This window comes from Sesamum indicum, linkage group LG10, assembly GCF_026168435.1.
Source record: "Sesamum indicum cultivar Baizhima isolate 11 linkage group LG10, ASM2616843v1, whole genome shotgun sequence".
In the NCBI taxonomy this organism is placed as follows: Eukaryota; Viridiplantae; Streptophyta; class Magnoliopsida; order Lamiales; family Pedaliaceae; genus Sesamum; species Sesamum indicum.
This window is the reverse complement of record NC_142666.1, coordinates 19,861,678-19,875,311: the sequence shown is the minus strand read 5'-3', so window position 1 is coordinate 19,875,311 and position 13,634 is coordinate 19,861,678. Positions and strand designations below refer to the sequence as shown.

General features: G+C 34.8%; 3 protein-coding genes and 1 non-coding gene across 4 annotated transcripts; 2 read left to right on the top strand and 2 right to left on the bottom strand.

The window, feature by feature from the left end:
* Positions 1-731: 731 nt before the first annotated feature.
* LOC105171329 (NAD(P)H-quinone oxidoreductase subunit, putative (DUF581)) lies at positions 732-3,402 on the bottom strand. Its single transcript, XM_011092402.3, has 3 exons — positions 2,445-3,402; positions 1,522-2,366; positions 732-1,200 (listed from the first exon to the last, which is right to left on the bottom strand). Exons 2-3 carry the CDS (start codon positions 2,310-2,312, stop codon positions 1,083-1,085), a joined length of 909 nt encoding a protein of 302 aa, XP_011090704.2. The 5' UTR covers positions 2,313-2,366; positions 2,445-3,402; the 3' UTR covers positions 732-1,082.
* A 3,872-nt stretch (positions 3,403-7,274) lies between these two features.
* LOC105171328 (uncharacterized) lies at positions 7,275-8,103 on the top strand. The gene has a single exon (XM_011092401.3). The coding sequence runs from the start codon at positions 7,439-7,441 to the stop codon at positions 7,997-7,999; it is 561 nt and encodes a 186-aa protein (XP_011090703.2). The 5' UTR covers positions 7,275-7,438; the 3' UTR covers positions 8,000-8,103.
* Positions 8,104-8,681: 578 nt separating this feature from the next.
* On the bottom strand, positions 8,682-10,027 carry LOC105171327 (uncharacterized). Its single transcript, XR_016067694.1, has 3 exons — positions 9,888-10,027; positions 9,692-9,773; positions 8,682-8,822 (listed from the first exon to the last, which is right to left on the bottom strand). It is a non-coding gene; the product is annotated as an uncharacterized LOC105171327 (transcript).
* LOC148786766 (uncharacterized) lies at positions 9,611-10,447 on the top strand. The gene is made up of 2 exons (XM_088885544.1): positions 9,611-9,766; positions 9,846-10,447. The coding sequence occupies exons 1-2, from the start codon at positions 9,693-9,695 to the stop codon at positions 10,312-10,314; spliced, it is 543 nt and encodes a 180-aa protein (XP_088741670.1). The 5' UTR covers positions 9,611-9,692; the 3' UTR covers positions 10,315-10,447.
* Positions 10,448-13,634: the final 3,187 nt, after the last annotated feature.

Here is a 13,634-nt window from a genome sequence, read left to right as displayed (position 1 = left end):
TTACGGCACCACCCAATCAGTGGATGGTGTATTTGTAATTTTACATAAGGGACAGAAAGTGTTTGTATATATTCATGGCATAGCATGCAAATTAAAATCATGGTAACCTTGAAGATGATGTGCTGCGTTCTTGTTAGTTGTCTTGTTGAAGAAGAGAAAAATACATTCAAAATCCAATGGACTAAGGACTTGTAGACGAGCTAGATTCAGATATATGGACCAACATACTTTCCAGCGCATCAGATTAATTCAATGCACATTATGTGCCAATATGTAATGTTTTTCTGCACAAATTATTTATATACAAAATTTATTTTTATTCATAATTTTTAATAATATAATTAAACCTAACCTCAAGGGTGTAAATGAACTTTATCCTTAAAAAAGGTAGCTCATCTATTACATGCATCAGCATAATTCAGGGTCTCATATATTAAAAAAGAAGAATAAAATTATTCCCACCTCTTCCACCAACATACAAAAACAAAATCCCGAAAATGATTTTACTACTGAATTATTGCAGGAATTATTCCTTCTATAATAGAGGTTTACCAACCTGGGCAATGAACTAATAAAGTATTAATGTAATAATATAAGATTATTAATATCTCCAGATACGAGGTGTAAGGGATTACCAAAGCCTATACCAGGCATGATTAAACAATTAAAAAGATGACAACATCACAATTATAGGAAAAAGGAAAGAATCCAACTCAATCGAGGTCATAATGTAGTTAAATTATGAGATGATTATCTGTAGTAAAATAAACAATCAAACCCAATCAGGCCCTTAATCCAACATCATCATGATCATCATCTCAACTCCCAATGCCAAGAACTAGACTATTTCTCCGTCTTTCAAATAAAAAAAAAAAAACAAACAAACAAACACCAAAAATCTTGGATTCCAGTTCATCTACAGAGACTCTGAAGAAAAACACCAAAACAGACTCAAACCATTGGGGTATTGTACAATCTTGATTTGATTCATCTGCATTGATGTATGAGTTTTACAGCGAGCGAATATCGATGATCAGGTCGATGAGACGGGCATCAGTGTAATGAAGCCGGTGAGAGAGTTGTCAAGGAAAAGTACCATAAATGTCGTCGGAGTCTGAGGTTTCCGGCCCCTCCACCGTCTCCTCTTCCAGCATCATCTCCTTGTAACGACATTCACTGCTGCAAAATGCTTTTTCACCCCTGAAAGAACAGTAAGGTTTAAACACAATTGAAAGACAGACAGGGCTTACTACTTTGGAACATAAGAGCATCAGTGAAAGTATGTAATTGAGCTTACGAACAGCAGAATGGCATCCAATGTACAGGCAAGAAAATGAAAAAACAGGATATACACAATTAAATGTTAATGATGTCTAAGGATCAACTCAATCTTGTGAAACATACCAATTTCCAGGCAAATCTTTACATTGAAGCACTCAAACAAGATGAGACAATCATCAGTTTTGATACACATTAGTGAAGGAAATGGCCAAACATAATCTAGCTGGAACAAATACAAACCTGTACATGTAAATGTCTTTCCCTTGTCCAAGATTCTTCTTGCAGCAGTAGCAAAAACTGAGGAAACTCTCAGATGGGTAACTCATTGACCGATTGGCAAAGAACACATTCTCTTTTCTTGATTCAGAGAACTTGACAACACCACAGCAGCTCTCAACAACGCAATCATCGAATATATGAGTAGTCCTCGGATTCGGGCCGTAGGATATCACACACGTGTAGTCCTCAGAAAGCTCCATTTCACTAGCAGAAAGGCTACTCAAACCACCATGATTAGACGAACCAAATGGGGATTTCTTCACAGGGGAAGTGGACAAGCCAGGTGAGAATGAACCCACATGAGAATTCCTAGTCTTGATACCAAAATCACCAGGAGATTTTGGTGATTCATTAGGGGAAAGAACAGGTGGAGGCAGGGGAGGGACCTGAATCTTCAACTGTGAACCAAAAAGAACCATTCTGCTATGAGGTTTTGATAAGTTGGACTCAAACTTCTCATCAATGAGGGCGTCTACAAGGCCAAGACCAACCCCTCTTGAATCCAATTTCTCCCAAAGACTCTTACATTCTGGTTTAGGAGTTTTGGGAGTTTTCACATCAGACCAAAAGGGGTTTTTCAGAGCAGAAAATGGTTTGGTATCAAGAATTGAAGTGGGACTACTCATAGTGGATTCAGTTTCATTACAGCCCTTTGAGACAAAACCAGTGAATAACCTAGGTGAACTGAAAAATGAGGAACTGAGCTGTTTATAATTGATTTTAGGGGGTTGCACAGAGCCATAATCTGCCATCAGAGCTTGTTTCTTTCAGGTGGTGCTCAAGAACTTGTGCTTCAAATCAATTCTCTGTATGGAAAAACAAAATGAAAGCTTTCAACTTTCCACACTTCATATGTAAAAAAGTTGAAAACATTCAACACATACCTGAAATCAATGGCTGTAGCAAACAGCAAAAATCACCACCTTCAAGCTCAACAAAAACAAAAAACCAAGAAAAATACACGGATTCTTGGGCAAATCCGGGGTTCAATCAATCAAAGATCAAACTTTTCATGAAATTCAACAAACCTTCACTCTCAAAACAACTCAACACCAGCTCTCTGAAAGAGATACATCAAAAAGCCAAGAGCAGGTAAAGAGATGAGAGAAAAGAAACCTTGAGAGCTTTTTCCCCGATTTTGCCGCAATTATTCTCTCTTAGTTTTCCCCTCAGTAGAATCCTTTACCCTCCCAAAACCGACATACGAACAAACCCTCAATAGTCATCATCAGTACTAGACACATTCAAACAAAAAAGATTACTACACAAAGCTTCTAAATTTTCTTTCTTCACTTCCTTTTTCTTGTTTCCTTTCCCCCTCCCTTGTGTTATTTGCCCTCCCCACCCCCACTATTATTGTTATTTGAGCCCAAAACTGTCTCTATTCATCATAAAGATTCAGCACCTTACATGCAGACAAGGCCCATAAGATTAAAAGTACCTGAAGAGGAGAAAACAAAATAATTTAAAAGACTCAAGAAAAAAACAAAAAGCTCTCTCACAAACACACACTATACCGTGAGTGGGTGCACTTTCTGTTTGCCCCCCACTACAACCATGAATTTTCTTTGATTGGAATTGCATGCCCACGGAATTTTTTTACAGAAAGAAACGGGGAATTGTTTGTGTGCATGTGACAGAGGGAGAAAGCGTGTGCATGAAAATCAGTGGTTTGGATACATCAATCCCACCTACCTTTTCTTCTTCTTCTTCTTTTTTCTTTTCTTTTTCTCTCTATAAATGGCAAATTTTCAACGCACTTTCTTTGCAAGAAGGGAACCTGCTCTGATTCTCTCCATATATTTACTGCTGCTGTTTCTGGTATTTCTGCTCTCTTTCTTCATCACTCTCAGTGAGCGCGTGCCGATGGGGGATCTGGATCATGTCTTGTTTTTCTAGTAATATTTTTGCAAGAAATTTGACCATCATTGTCATTTATTGGTTAAATAATTATTCCTTTAATATTATTCATTCAAATTTTATTAGAAATATAACGATCTGCTATGCTTTTATATGGAGTTGCGCCTATTTCGTGGACTTATATTTTTTACGTGTCTAAATATTAAATAATTCTTGTGTTTCATAGTTTTAACTTTTAGATATAATTATTTAATAAAATATTAAAGAGAGATCGAATAAGAAAGTATCATGATCGAATCCTATTAAATGGGTTCGAATATCTCTGTCACATGTAAAACTTTAAATAATTATTCTCTTTTAAATTATATGGTTGTTTAACATATCTTTTAGACAATTATCATAATGAACTATGTTTTTGCAGTTACCTAGGACAAAGTTAAAGATTAATATTCTACAATCCTCGTTAAAATATGACAAATATTTTATGTTTAATACATTATTAATTTGAAATGACACTCGAAGAAATATAATTTTTTGTAGTTAATTATAATAGTTAAAAATAAAAAAATTATAATGATTACTATTAACAACGGCTGCACAACAACATTAGTTGTTGTCTCTACAAGCAAAATAAGAAAATTTGCTACAACAAAAAATTATAACAAATATTTTAATTATGGGTAAAATCATAAAGAGTATTGAATAAATGTGCCAAAACTTGCATTTGGCATCAATTTATCTAATCTTGATAACTAGTTTTGATTCACTGTTTTTTTTAAATCGTAGTAATTTATAATATAGAAAATAATTATTTTTTTAAAAAAATTGATTAAAAATTAAATAATGTTTTTCCTAATTCCTCAAATATATAGTATATTTGAATATGAAAATTTAGATATGTAATCCTATGCTCTTATTGGGTTAGATTATTTTAGAAATTTAGATTGAGGTTATTGTCATTAGGACCTAAGATTACTATACATAGCTGTAAGAGAAAAGAAAGGGTAAATTACCACAAAAATTATTATAATTATGAATCTTTTTATTATTTAAATATAATTTTTAAAATTATAAATATTTTAATAATTAAAACATATTTGTAATTAAACAAAATTTATGCCCACTGTAATTTTTTTTTTTTTTTAAATTTTTAAAAGTAAAGAACGGGGGTGAGGTAATCCAATGGGAGCTAGTGAAGAAATGGGGTCCACAAAACTTGCCAAAATTAGGGGAGTGGTGGGGCCCGGTGGGGTGGGGGTGGGTTCACGGGACTGCTCAGTACCATCATTGTCAATATAGACTCCTCGACCAACGTAAACTCGTAGGTCTATGCTGTGGGGTCCACTGGTCTCCTAGTTAAACTAGGGCCCTTGATCTTCATTCTCCACCTACCTCATCTCTTTGAACAAAATTGTGATGTGCGTTCGTGATCCCACCCCACCTCTGCAATTGTTTTAAATAATCTATATGTTCCTTTAAAATTTATTTTGGAGTATATATATAGAAATAGCTTTAGTTTCCATTTTTTTAAATAATAAATTCAAAAAAAATAAAAGCACTTATAAGAATGCTTTGAAGGTTATTTGCAAAAATATTTATCAATTTATTACTAAAAATAAGATAAAAAGATATATTTTTGTTTTACAATTCTGCTTTTGAATTGATTAAATTAAATTGATGTAAATAAAAAATTATAAGCAGCTTCCTACCAATATTTACAATTTATTAATAAATTTATTTTTTAGTACAAAATAACTATGAAAAAATACACATTCTTGTCAATAAATATATATAACTAATAATAATATTCAAAATTTTTTGTAATGGTTGTTTATAAATAGTAGTCAATTAAAAAAATTCTAATTTATATTCTCGTGTTCCAAATTTTATTTTTTTAAAAATAGAAGTTTTTAACTTTCTAGTATAAAAGGAAAAAAAAAACTGTGTAATATAAAAGTCAAATCATATATTATAATCAAATATTTAATAATCTTGAATCTACGTTCAATTTACATAAATTATTTTTATTTTTAAAAAATTAAATATCATACACACAAATTATCTCTTTTGAAAAGTTCTACGTATACTCCAAAAAACGTCAACATCATTATAAACTAATCCCTACTTTTTGCTTGCAACTCGTGGTTTCTGTAAATATAAATTGTGATTGGAAAAAAAATTGTTACGTATTTTTATATAATTACACACATAATAAATTTTGAGTGCGTTCTTTTTGTTGATAATTATTGAAAATGAAAAAAAGTAACAATTTGATTTGAAATAATTGAAGTTAATTAACACCAAATCTATATAATAATATTGTTAAAGCAACCTAGGAATGATGACATTGCACGAAAGCCGAAACCTGAAATATTGCACAAACTCTTAATTACCTCAGCTGTTGTATGATTAGGGTTTACTTTAATTATGGGATTAGCTAAACTCCAAATATTGTACAGGAGATTATGATAATGTAATGTGGATTAGTTAGTACAAACATTGTAATGGGATTGGGCTGGAATCCTATAAACTTGTTCTTGTCTTGGTAAATTAACGTGATTTGCATCAATTCCTAGGTGGGGGGACTGTACTTTTTGTTGAAAACCTAATAATATCACAAAGATTGTCTAATTTATGGCCAAACACACGCACACACACACACATATATATATATATATATACTTTTTAAAAAGAGAGAAATAATTATAACTATACTTCCTGACCTCTTATTTATTTACACAAATTATTCATATTATTTGTATTTATAATTTACGAATATATAAATGTTTTTAACTAATTTTTCAAATTTTCTATGCTCTAAATGATATAATAAACTGTATTTGTAACAAAAAAGATAAGATATATTTGTATATTGTTATCTCTAAAAATAGTGATTAATATATTAATATTTTTGTTTTATTTGAAGTGAGAATTCTAAAAACAAGTTTTCTCACGAACTCAAATATTATTTTAATATAATATAGTTGAACATGTCTACCACATTTCTAAAGCAAAGAGACATTATATTCTTGACAAGGCTAAGGTTGTCCTCTCATCAACACTTAGGAGAAGTCCTAAAAGCAAGAAAAAATAGTGTAATAATAAAAGATCCGACTCACTAAAGGGTCCATCATAATTTAATGAATCACCATGTCCATGGAAATTTGATTTGGACCCATTAAAGACGTGGTGGATGAAATCATTAGTAGACACCCAAATTGAATCACCAATTATGTCTAGGCATGGACATCTCAATATTACAACATAAAGTACAATTTGGATAAGCGTCTTATTTCAATAGTAAAATAAAAATTTCAAACAAGAAATATCTTAAATAAAATGTGAATATTAATTAAAATTGGTGAAAGGTACAACTTCTTTAATTATGTTGGCTGACCAATTATTAAGGTTGAACACTTGATTGTCTTCTCCATAGTGAAAGTTGCTCTGTTTTGGACAAATTTAAGTATTGAGTGGGGGGGCCAACACTTAAGCTGAATGCATTGTCATCTTAAACCAATTTAGAAATAGGACAAACTTTGAAATTAGATTTAAATATTTTTTTATAAAATTATAAATACACGAACTTGGCTGTCCAAGTAATTTAATTTATAAATGTACCCGTAAAATGTTGTTTCTAAATGAAAAAGTAATTATAATTATAATTAAATACTCGCTCAGTCATCTGGTTATTATTTTTAAAGGTTGATTGTTGATTTTCATAATTCCTGATAATTGATATTATTGATGAATTTATTGAATTAATTACTCATGTATATTTTAATACGACTGATCAACCAAATTGGATTATAATACCCTCTGCATCAACCAAGAACTTTCTTCCAATATCAACTTGCTAGTTTTTAGTTGATAGAATTCTTGTACTCCAAGTCTCCAAGAATCCCAACACTATATAATCATCTCTTTCCACAAAGAAAATAATGCAACTAATCAAACTTTCCCAATTTTCATTATCTAGGATCCTTCAACAGTTGTAAACTTCACTCACAGCAAAAAAATGGATGAAAATTCAGCAAAATCAGAAGGAGAAGAAAAGGTTCAAGAATCCTTCAACATTAGTCTAAGGCCTATAGCACTATCAGATGTGGATGATTTCATGGTATGGGCTACAGATGATAGGGTCACAAAGTTTTGCCTTTGGGATACTTACACTTCAAAGGAGCAGGCGGTGGACTACATCAAGAACCAAGCGATCCCACATCCATGGCTGAGAGCAATTTGCATTGGAGATCGTGTCATTGGGACGATCACTGTGGACCCGTGTTCCGGCTTTGGTAGCTGCAGAGCTGAGCTTGGTTATGTGCTAGCTCACAAACACTGGGGCAAAGGGATTGCCACAAGAGCAGTCAAAATGGTGGTTTCTACTATTTTCAAAGATTGGCCTCATTTGCAGAGGCTTCAAGCTGTGGTGCATGTAGCGAATAAAGGGTCACAAAGGGTGTTGGAGAAGGCTGGATTTCAGAGGGAAGGTGTTCTGAGGAGTTATGTGTTGTTTAAGGGGAAACCAATAGATGTGGTGATGTTTAGTACTCTGGGCAATCATAGTTCTGTTGGTTGATCTAAGTTCATAGTTTGTACCTGTTTCAATATGCAATGTTTGGTTTGTAATGTTTAAGCATGCAGTGTAAGTGTATAAAGATGAATGTGCTATTATGTTGATTAGTGTGATGAGCAGCTGATGACATGGAGCTGGAACAATGTTAATAATCAAACTGTAATGGGAGCTGAAATTTGAACTTTTTGCTTTGTTCTATAAAGCATGTAGTGTTTGATACTAGGAACAAAGATCTGTAATGTAATAAAACAGCAGCAACTAATCCATCTAGCGTTATCCCCATAGCTATTATATTCATGATGCAATTTTATCAGTTTTCAAGAAACTGTAAATGAACATGTCTCTGATCTCACCTTTGTTGAAGCCATATTTCCTTAAAAATCCCTCCCTTACAAACCCAACCTTTTCTAACACCTTCTGAGACCCTACATTGTCCTCCTCCACCAAAGCTTCCAACCTTACTAAAAAGGGGAACTTCTCGAAAACAATGGGGATAGCGATCTTCAGAGCTGCCGTGACAATCCCTTGACCCCAATACTCACTCCCAATGGCGTAACCCACGTGGGCCCGGTGTCGGTCATTGCTGGACTCCGGCTTAACGGAGATGTATCCGATGGAGTGATTATCAAGGCAAATTGATTGGCGCCAAGGGTGTGGAATGGCTACTTGCTGGATGTAGATTAAGGCTTCTTCTCTCGATGTAATTGTCTTCCATCTTAGGTAATGAGTGACCTTATCATCTCTTGCCCATGCTAGAAAGTCCTCGGCATCAGACGGTCGGAAGGGACGGAGAGAGAGTCTTGAGTAGTCCATTTGACATTTAATGCTGCTAAGAAAATAGAATGCGTGAGTTCAGACAGCCTTAAATAGGTGAGAAATAATTAGCAGCATAGACAGCCAGCAGCCTGTCTTGACTGGTCCAAAGACTTATTTCGTACACTAACACATAAAATTATTGAAACTCATCATAATTTATAATAAAAAGAGTAAATTACTTTTAAGTGATCAGATTGATAATCTTGCAACACCTATATGCAATCAAGTTAACTTAAACAATGAGTGTAGCGTGTTTGTATCTAGACAACAGTATACACATGATCCTCTTATTCAATAAAAATTTAACTAGAACTGCAATCCCATAAGTTCAGGAAAGTTGCTAGCATAGTGGATTTGTGACAAAAAACTTCTTTTCATTACTGTTGTTAAACAAGAAGAGCAACCTTTTATGCTTTTAGCAATTCAACAAGGTGGTCTGTCCACAATCTGGCCCGAACAGTGAAACACCATAATACCTCTGGGTTGGGCCTGGATTAAAGCTCTTGAATACTTTAGATTCATCAGAAGCTTGGACGAGCAACCACTGGAATGAATCGCAGGACTTCAATATATGTCAGAGACAGATCAAGTTCTTTTAGCTAGACCAGTAAGATGTTGAGCTTCCACAAAAGTGGCTAGTCGACTAGTATATGGGGATTTTGACAGAGCACTCACTCACTTTCCCATGTAATTTCTCAGCAAAAGCAGTCCACTACGGATCAGTAATCTCTTTTCCTTCATGACCAAGAAATTCATTCCTGTTGACTCTAAGTGGAGATGACCATTTCCAATTCAATACCAAAATTCCTATAAAGACTACAGCTTTAAGCAAATAAAGAAGCCAAAATTCATACAAACAAAACTCAAGCTCTCTCTTACCATGGAAAGATATTCCGACTCCGACATCACTCTCCGGTCACTGGATATCTCCGACGCCGACGACTTCATGAAATGGTACTACCTGAAATTGAAAATTCTCAGCTTTCAACATTTCTCGAACTTATTCTCATTATCTTCTAAATCTCAAAAACAGGTACTCCGACGAAAAGGTGAGCGAGTTCTGCTCATGGGACACCTTCACTTCCAAAGAAGCTGCCATCGAATACGTCGTGGACAACGTAATTCGCCACCCATGGCACAAAGCCATATGCGTCTCGGGGCGAGCCGTGGGGTCAATATCCGTCAGTCCTTTTCGTGGGATAGACAAATGCCGGGCCGAGCTCGGGTATGTTGTGGCGTCGGATTACTGGGGAAAAGGGATAGCGACCCGGGCGGTGAAAATAGCGGCGAATGCTGTGTTTGTGGAGTGGGGGGAACTGGAGCGGCTGGAGGCGGTGGTGGCCGTGCAGAACACGGCGTCGCAGCGGGTGTTGGAGAAGGCGGGGTTTATGAGAGAAGGGGTTTTGAGGAAGTATTTTCTGTTGAAGGGAAGACCAACAGATGCTGTGATTTTCAGCCTCTTGTCCACTGATCCTCAAGTTAATTTCTTCGTGGATGCTTAGGTTTGATTTCTCTGTAGTTTCGTAGATTCTTGTATTTAATTGGGGCAAATTTTAATGTAATGGTAATTTTTTCAAAAACCTACGATTGGAAATCAATTGGATTATGGTACGATATGCTTGTTGGAGAAGTTCATATACCATGACTGAATCCATTATTTTATAAGTAAATTTATATAGTTTTAGGATAAGTTTACATTTTGCAATGCCATTATTGTATAATATGATTGAGTGGACCAGCAGCATATAAAGTAAATATTATATTATCTTGAATTATTAGTCCAATTCAAAGTGGAATATTTTACAAATACCTATATTAAATACGATAAAATTAATTTTACCTTTTAATACTCGAGTGGAATGATTATTGTTGATATCAGCATTTTTTGATAAAACTTATTAAATATTTTTGAAGTTGCTGTTATAATGAGAAAATTCTATCTAACAAAGTATATTTTAAATTCTTAGGAGGCAAGATACTAGTCCTATGCTATGATCTCAAGTTTGGGAGATGAAATCAAATTATTGGTGTTGGAGGGTATGTATGTGCAAAAAAACCCCAACTTTGAGTTTTAAATTTATTTCTTGATTTGGAAAAGGTTGTTGAAAAGTTTTATTGGAATTATGGTTTTATTGTATTGTATTGTATTTCTTTTTTTTTTTTTAATTGTATTTCAAAAACTACAATTTATGCCTGAGGTTATATATTTCTCTTGAAAAAGATAATATGAAACACTAATGCCCCAATATGCAAATTAAAAAAAATTCACATTCAAATTTGGATGATCCAAACATAAAAAGTATATTATAAGAATATCTTCTATCACAAATGAAATCAACTCTCACACAAAAATTAAATAAAGGTAGTCATAGTAAGAAGAATATACAAAAATAAATAGATACAGATCTGATTGCAGTGGCCATGTGGTCATATTAGATGGTATGTTTAATCGAGAACAAAAAAAGAATAATTGAAAAAAAAAAGATTACATGTAGATGATAAATTTATACAAGAGTAATGATTTGTATTATGATATTTTAACTCAATATTTATTTAATAGCAAAACAAGTTTATAAAGAACTACCTTTTGAGCTTATATAGAGCTCTAATATGCAAACATCTATGGCACGTTTTGGACAACAAGAAGTCTTCAGTTTGGAGAGATTGGATTAGGAAATATAAACTAAACCGATCATCATGCCGGACAGTTTTTGCGGCAGGGATCATGAAACTAGAAAATGAGGTTGAAGTTACAAGTCCACCTGCAGCTTGCTATAGAATATCAGGTGTGCGCAGGAGAGAATATTTAGCAATGGCAAGACCTGCTGCACATTCTAGGAATTCTGCAGGAGAGGTTTTCAACGGTTCAGGCATATCAAGTTTACCTATTTTATCTAATTATCTGTAATTATTGAAGATGGTGTCTGGAACTGGCCTTTGTTGCTGCATTTGAAAGGTTGCAAATTGAGGGCAACTTGTCACAAATTCAGTGCCAAAGAGATGCAATCAGATGGAGGAACACAAGGACGAATTTACTACTATTTGTCCCACCGGCTCAACCAGTAACGTGGAGAACTGCTCGTGGGGCCACTTAAAACCTTGAGAATGTGTTTATGCTTGGTTGGCAATGTAAGAAAAGTTGCCTACATCATATAAGCTATGTGATGTGGTCGAGGTTTTCACGAAAGGATAAAACTGAAAATTTTATTCGCGACACAATAACTCATCGGTGAAAACACGATTTTCGAGTGAGTTATTTAGTAAGAATGGTCACTATCAATGAATAGTAGTTAGGTTAAAAAAATAATATTTTTGATATTTATAGTAGTTTTGGGAGTTATATTGTGTGGTCGGTTTCATTTATTTAACATGTATATGTTAAATCACTTTTTACTCAAATACTTCTCTGAATTGAGTTAAGAGACTGGGTGGGTGGGGAGTCATTTATTGTTTTCAGTTCATTGGGGTCTGCGAATACGCTTGCAGTCCTATAACTAACCAGCTAGTTGAATCAAAGTCCGCTCAGATGGGCTGGGCTCAAGGCAGACCGCCCTCGAGCTCGGTCGTGCAGGCCCAACTGGGGGCAGGGGTGCCCCATCCAAGCCCAAGGGGGCGCCTCGAGCTGGCTGGGCTAGAGGCAGGTTGCCTCGAGCTGTGCTTGGTGCCCGGCTCGAGGATCCCTCACACCCACGTCAAGCCTCAGGCTCGACTCCTCAAGCGTTTGGAGGAGGTGCCTATTGTTGCATCCCATGGGTTTTGAACCCAAGTCAAAAAGATAGAAAGTGAAGATTCTAACCACTATACAATCAAATATTTCTTGTTAATATTTGTTTCATTTTTTATTAGTAGAGGTTATTCAGAGTTTATTCATTCTTTGCGCTGAATTCTTTCATTTGTTTTGAGAAATTCGATGTCAACTTCAAGAGATGAGACTCTCCGTAAATAATTCTTACATGTGGTGATGGAGCCCCCCAAGACTTTAGAGAAGGTGAAGCGGCACATTTTTTTTTTTAAGAACGTTGCCTCTTGGGGTGATTTTTTCACCACTCATACTATTGAAAATTTTGGTAGGTAACTCGATAATATTCCATATTCATAAATATAGTCACTGCACTTATTAAATTATTATTTTGTTCTCTTATGACTTATATTCGGCGGATGTTGTCTCAAGGGATGTTTTTGCTCATGCCCTAAAGTTAGGTTTTTACCAACTTCGAGGGGGGGGGGGAGACAAAATTTTCCGAGTCCAACATTTTTATGAGGGGACATTACCTCAAGAATTTGATAAGGGGATGTTGTCTCAGTCTTTTACCAACTTCAAAGGGACATAAAGTTTCCGGGGCAATATTATCGACGGGGATCTCAATGAAGTTCTGTCTAGGGGGTCTCGGGGAATAGCGACTTTTGCCTATATGGCAATAACGATTTTTGCCTCTGGGGTCCTGTTGAAACTTCAAGGATATCTACATCTAAATTCATTTGGTTTGTTAGTACTACGACAAGAATAACTAACTTCATTAATTAAAATTCGGAATACAATGTTTTAGGAAAAATCAAAAGGGGAGAAGGATATGTTGAGCTACTACTCGAGTTTTCTCATATTACAAGTGAATAGCCAAAAAACTAATTCTTCCTGCTACGTGAACTTAGAGTTACTCCTTCGTGGCTTGCTGATCTTTTTGAGGTCATAGGATAACTCCTGGTATGGGATAATTATCATCACGAGGAGTTGGCACATTCGGTCCATGGTCAAATTGGCATCCTTGTGGATAGTGGTTGACATATTCCTTCAAGTGCCCCACTGGATCAATTTTTCTATCTC

Excerpts from the sequence above, each read along its gene's own strand:
- LOC105171329 (XM_011092402.3), bottom strand. The coding sequence starts at position 2,312 with ATGGCAGATTATGGCTCTGTGCAACCCCCTAAAATCAATTATAAACAG. Across the intron at positions 1,201-1,521 it reads AAAGACATTTACATGTACAG|GGGTGAAAAAGCATTTTGCA; the intron begins GTTTGTATTTGT and ends CTGTTCTTTCAG.
- LOC105171328 (XM_011092401.3), top strand. The coding sequence starts at position 7,439 with ATGGATGAAAATTCAGCAAAATCAGAAGGAGAAGAAAAGGTTCAAGAA.
- LOC148786766 (XM_088885544.1), top strand. The coding sequence starts at position 9,693 with ATGGAAAGATATTCCGACTCCGACATCACTCTCCGGTCACTGGATATC. Across the intron at positions 9,767-9,845 it reads GCCGACGACTTCATGAAATG|GTACTCCGACGAAAAGGTGA; the intron begins GTACTACCTGAA and ends TCTCAAAAACAG.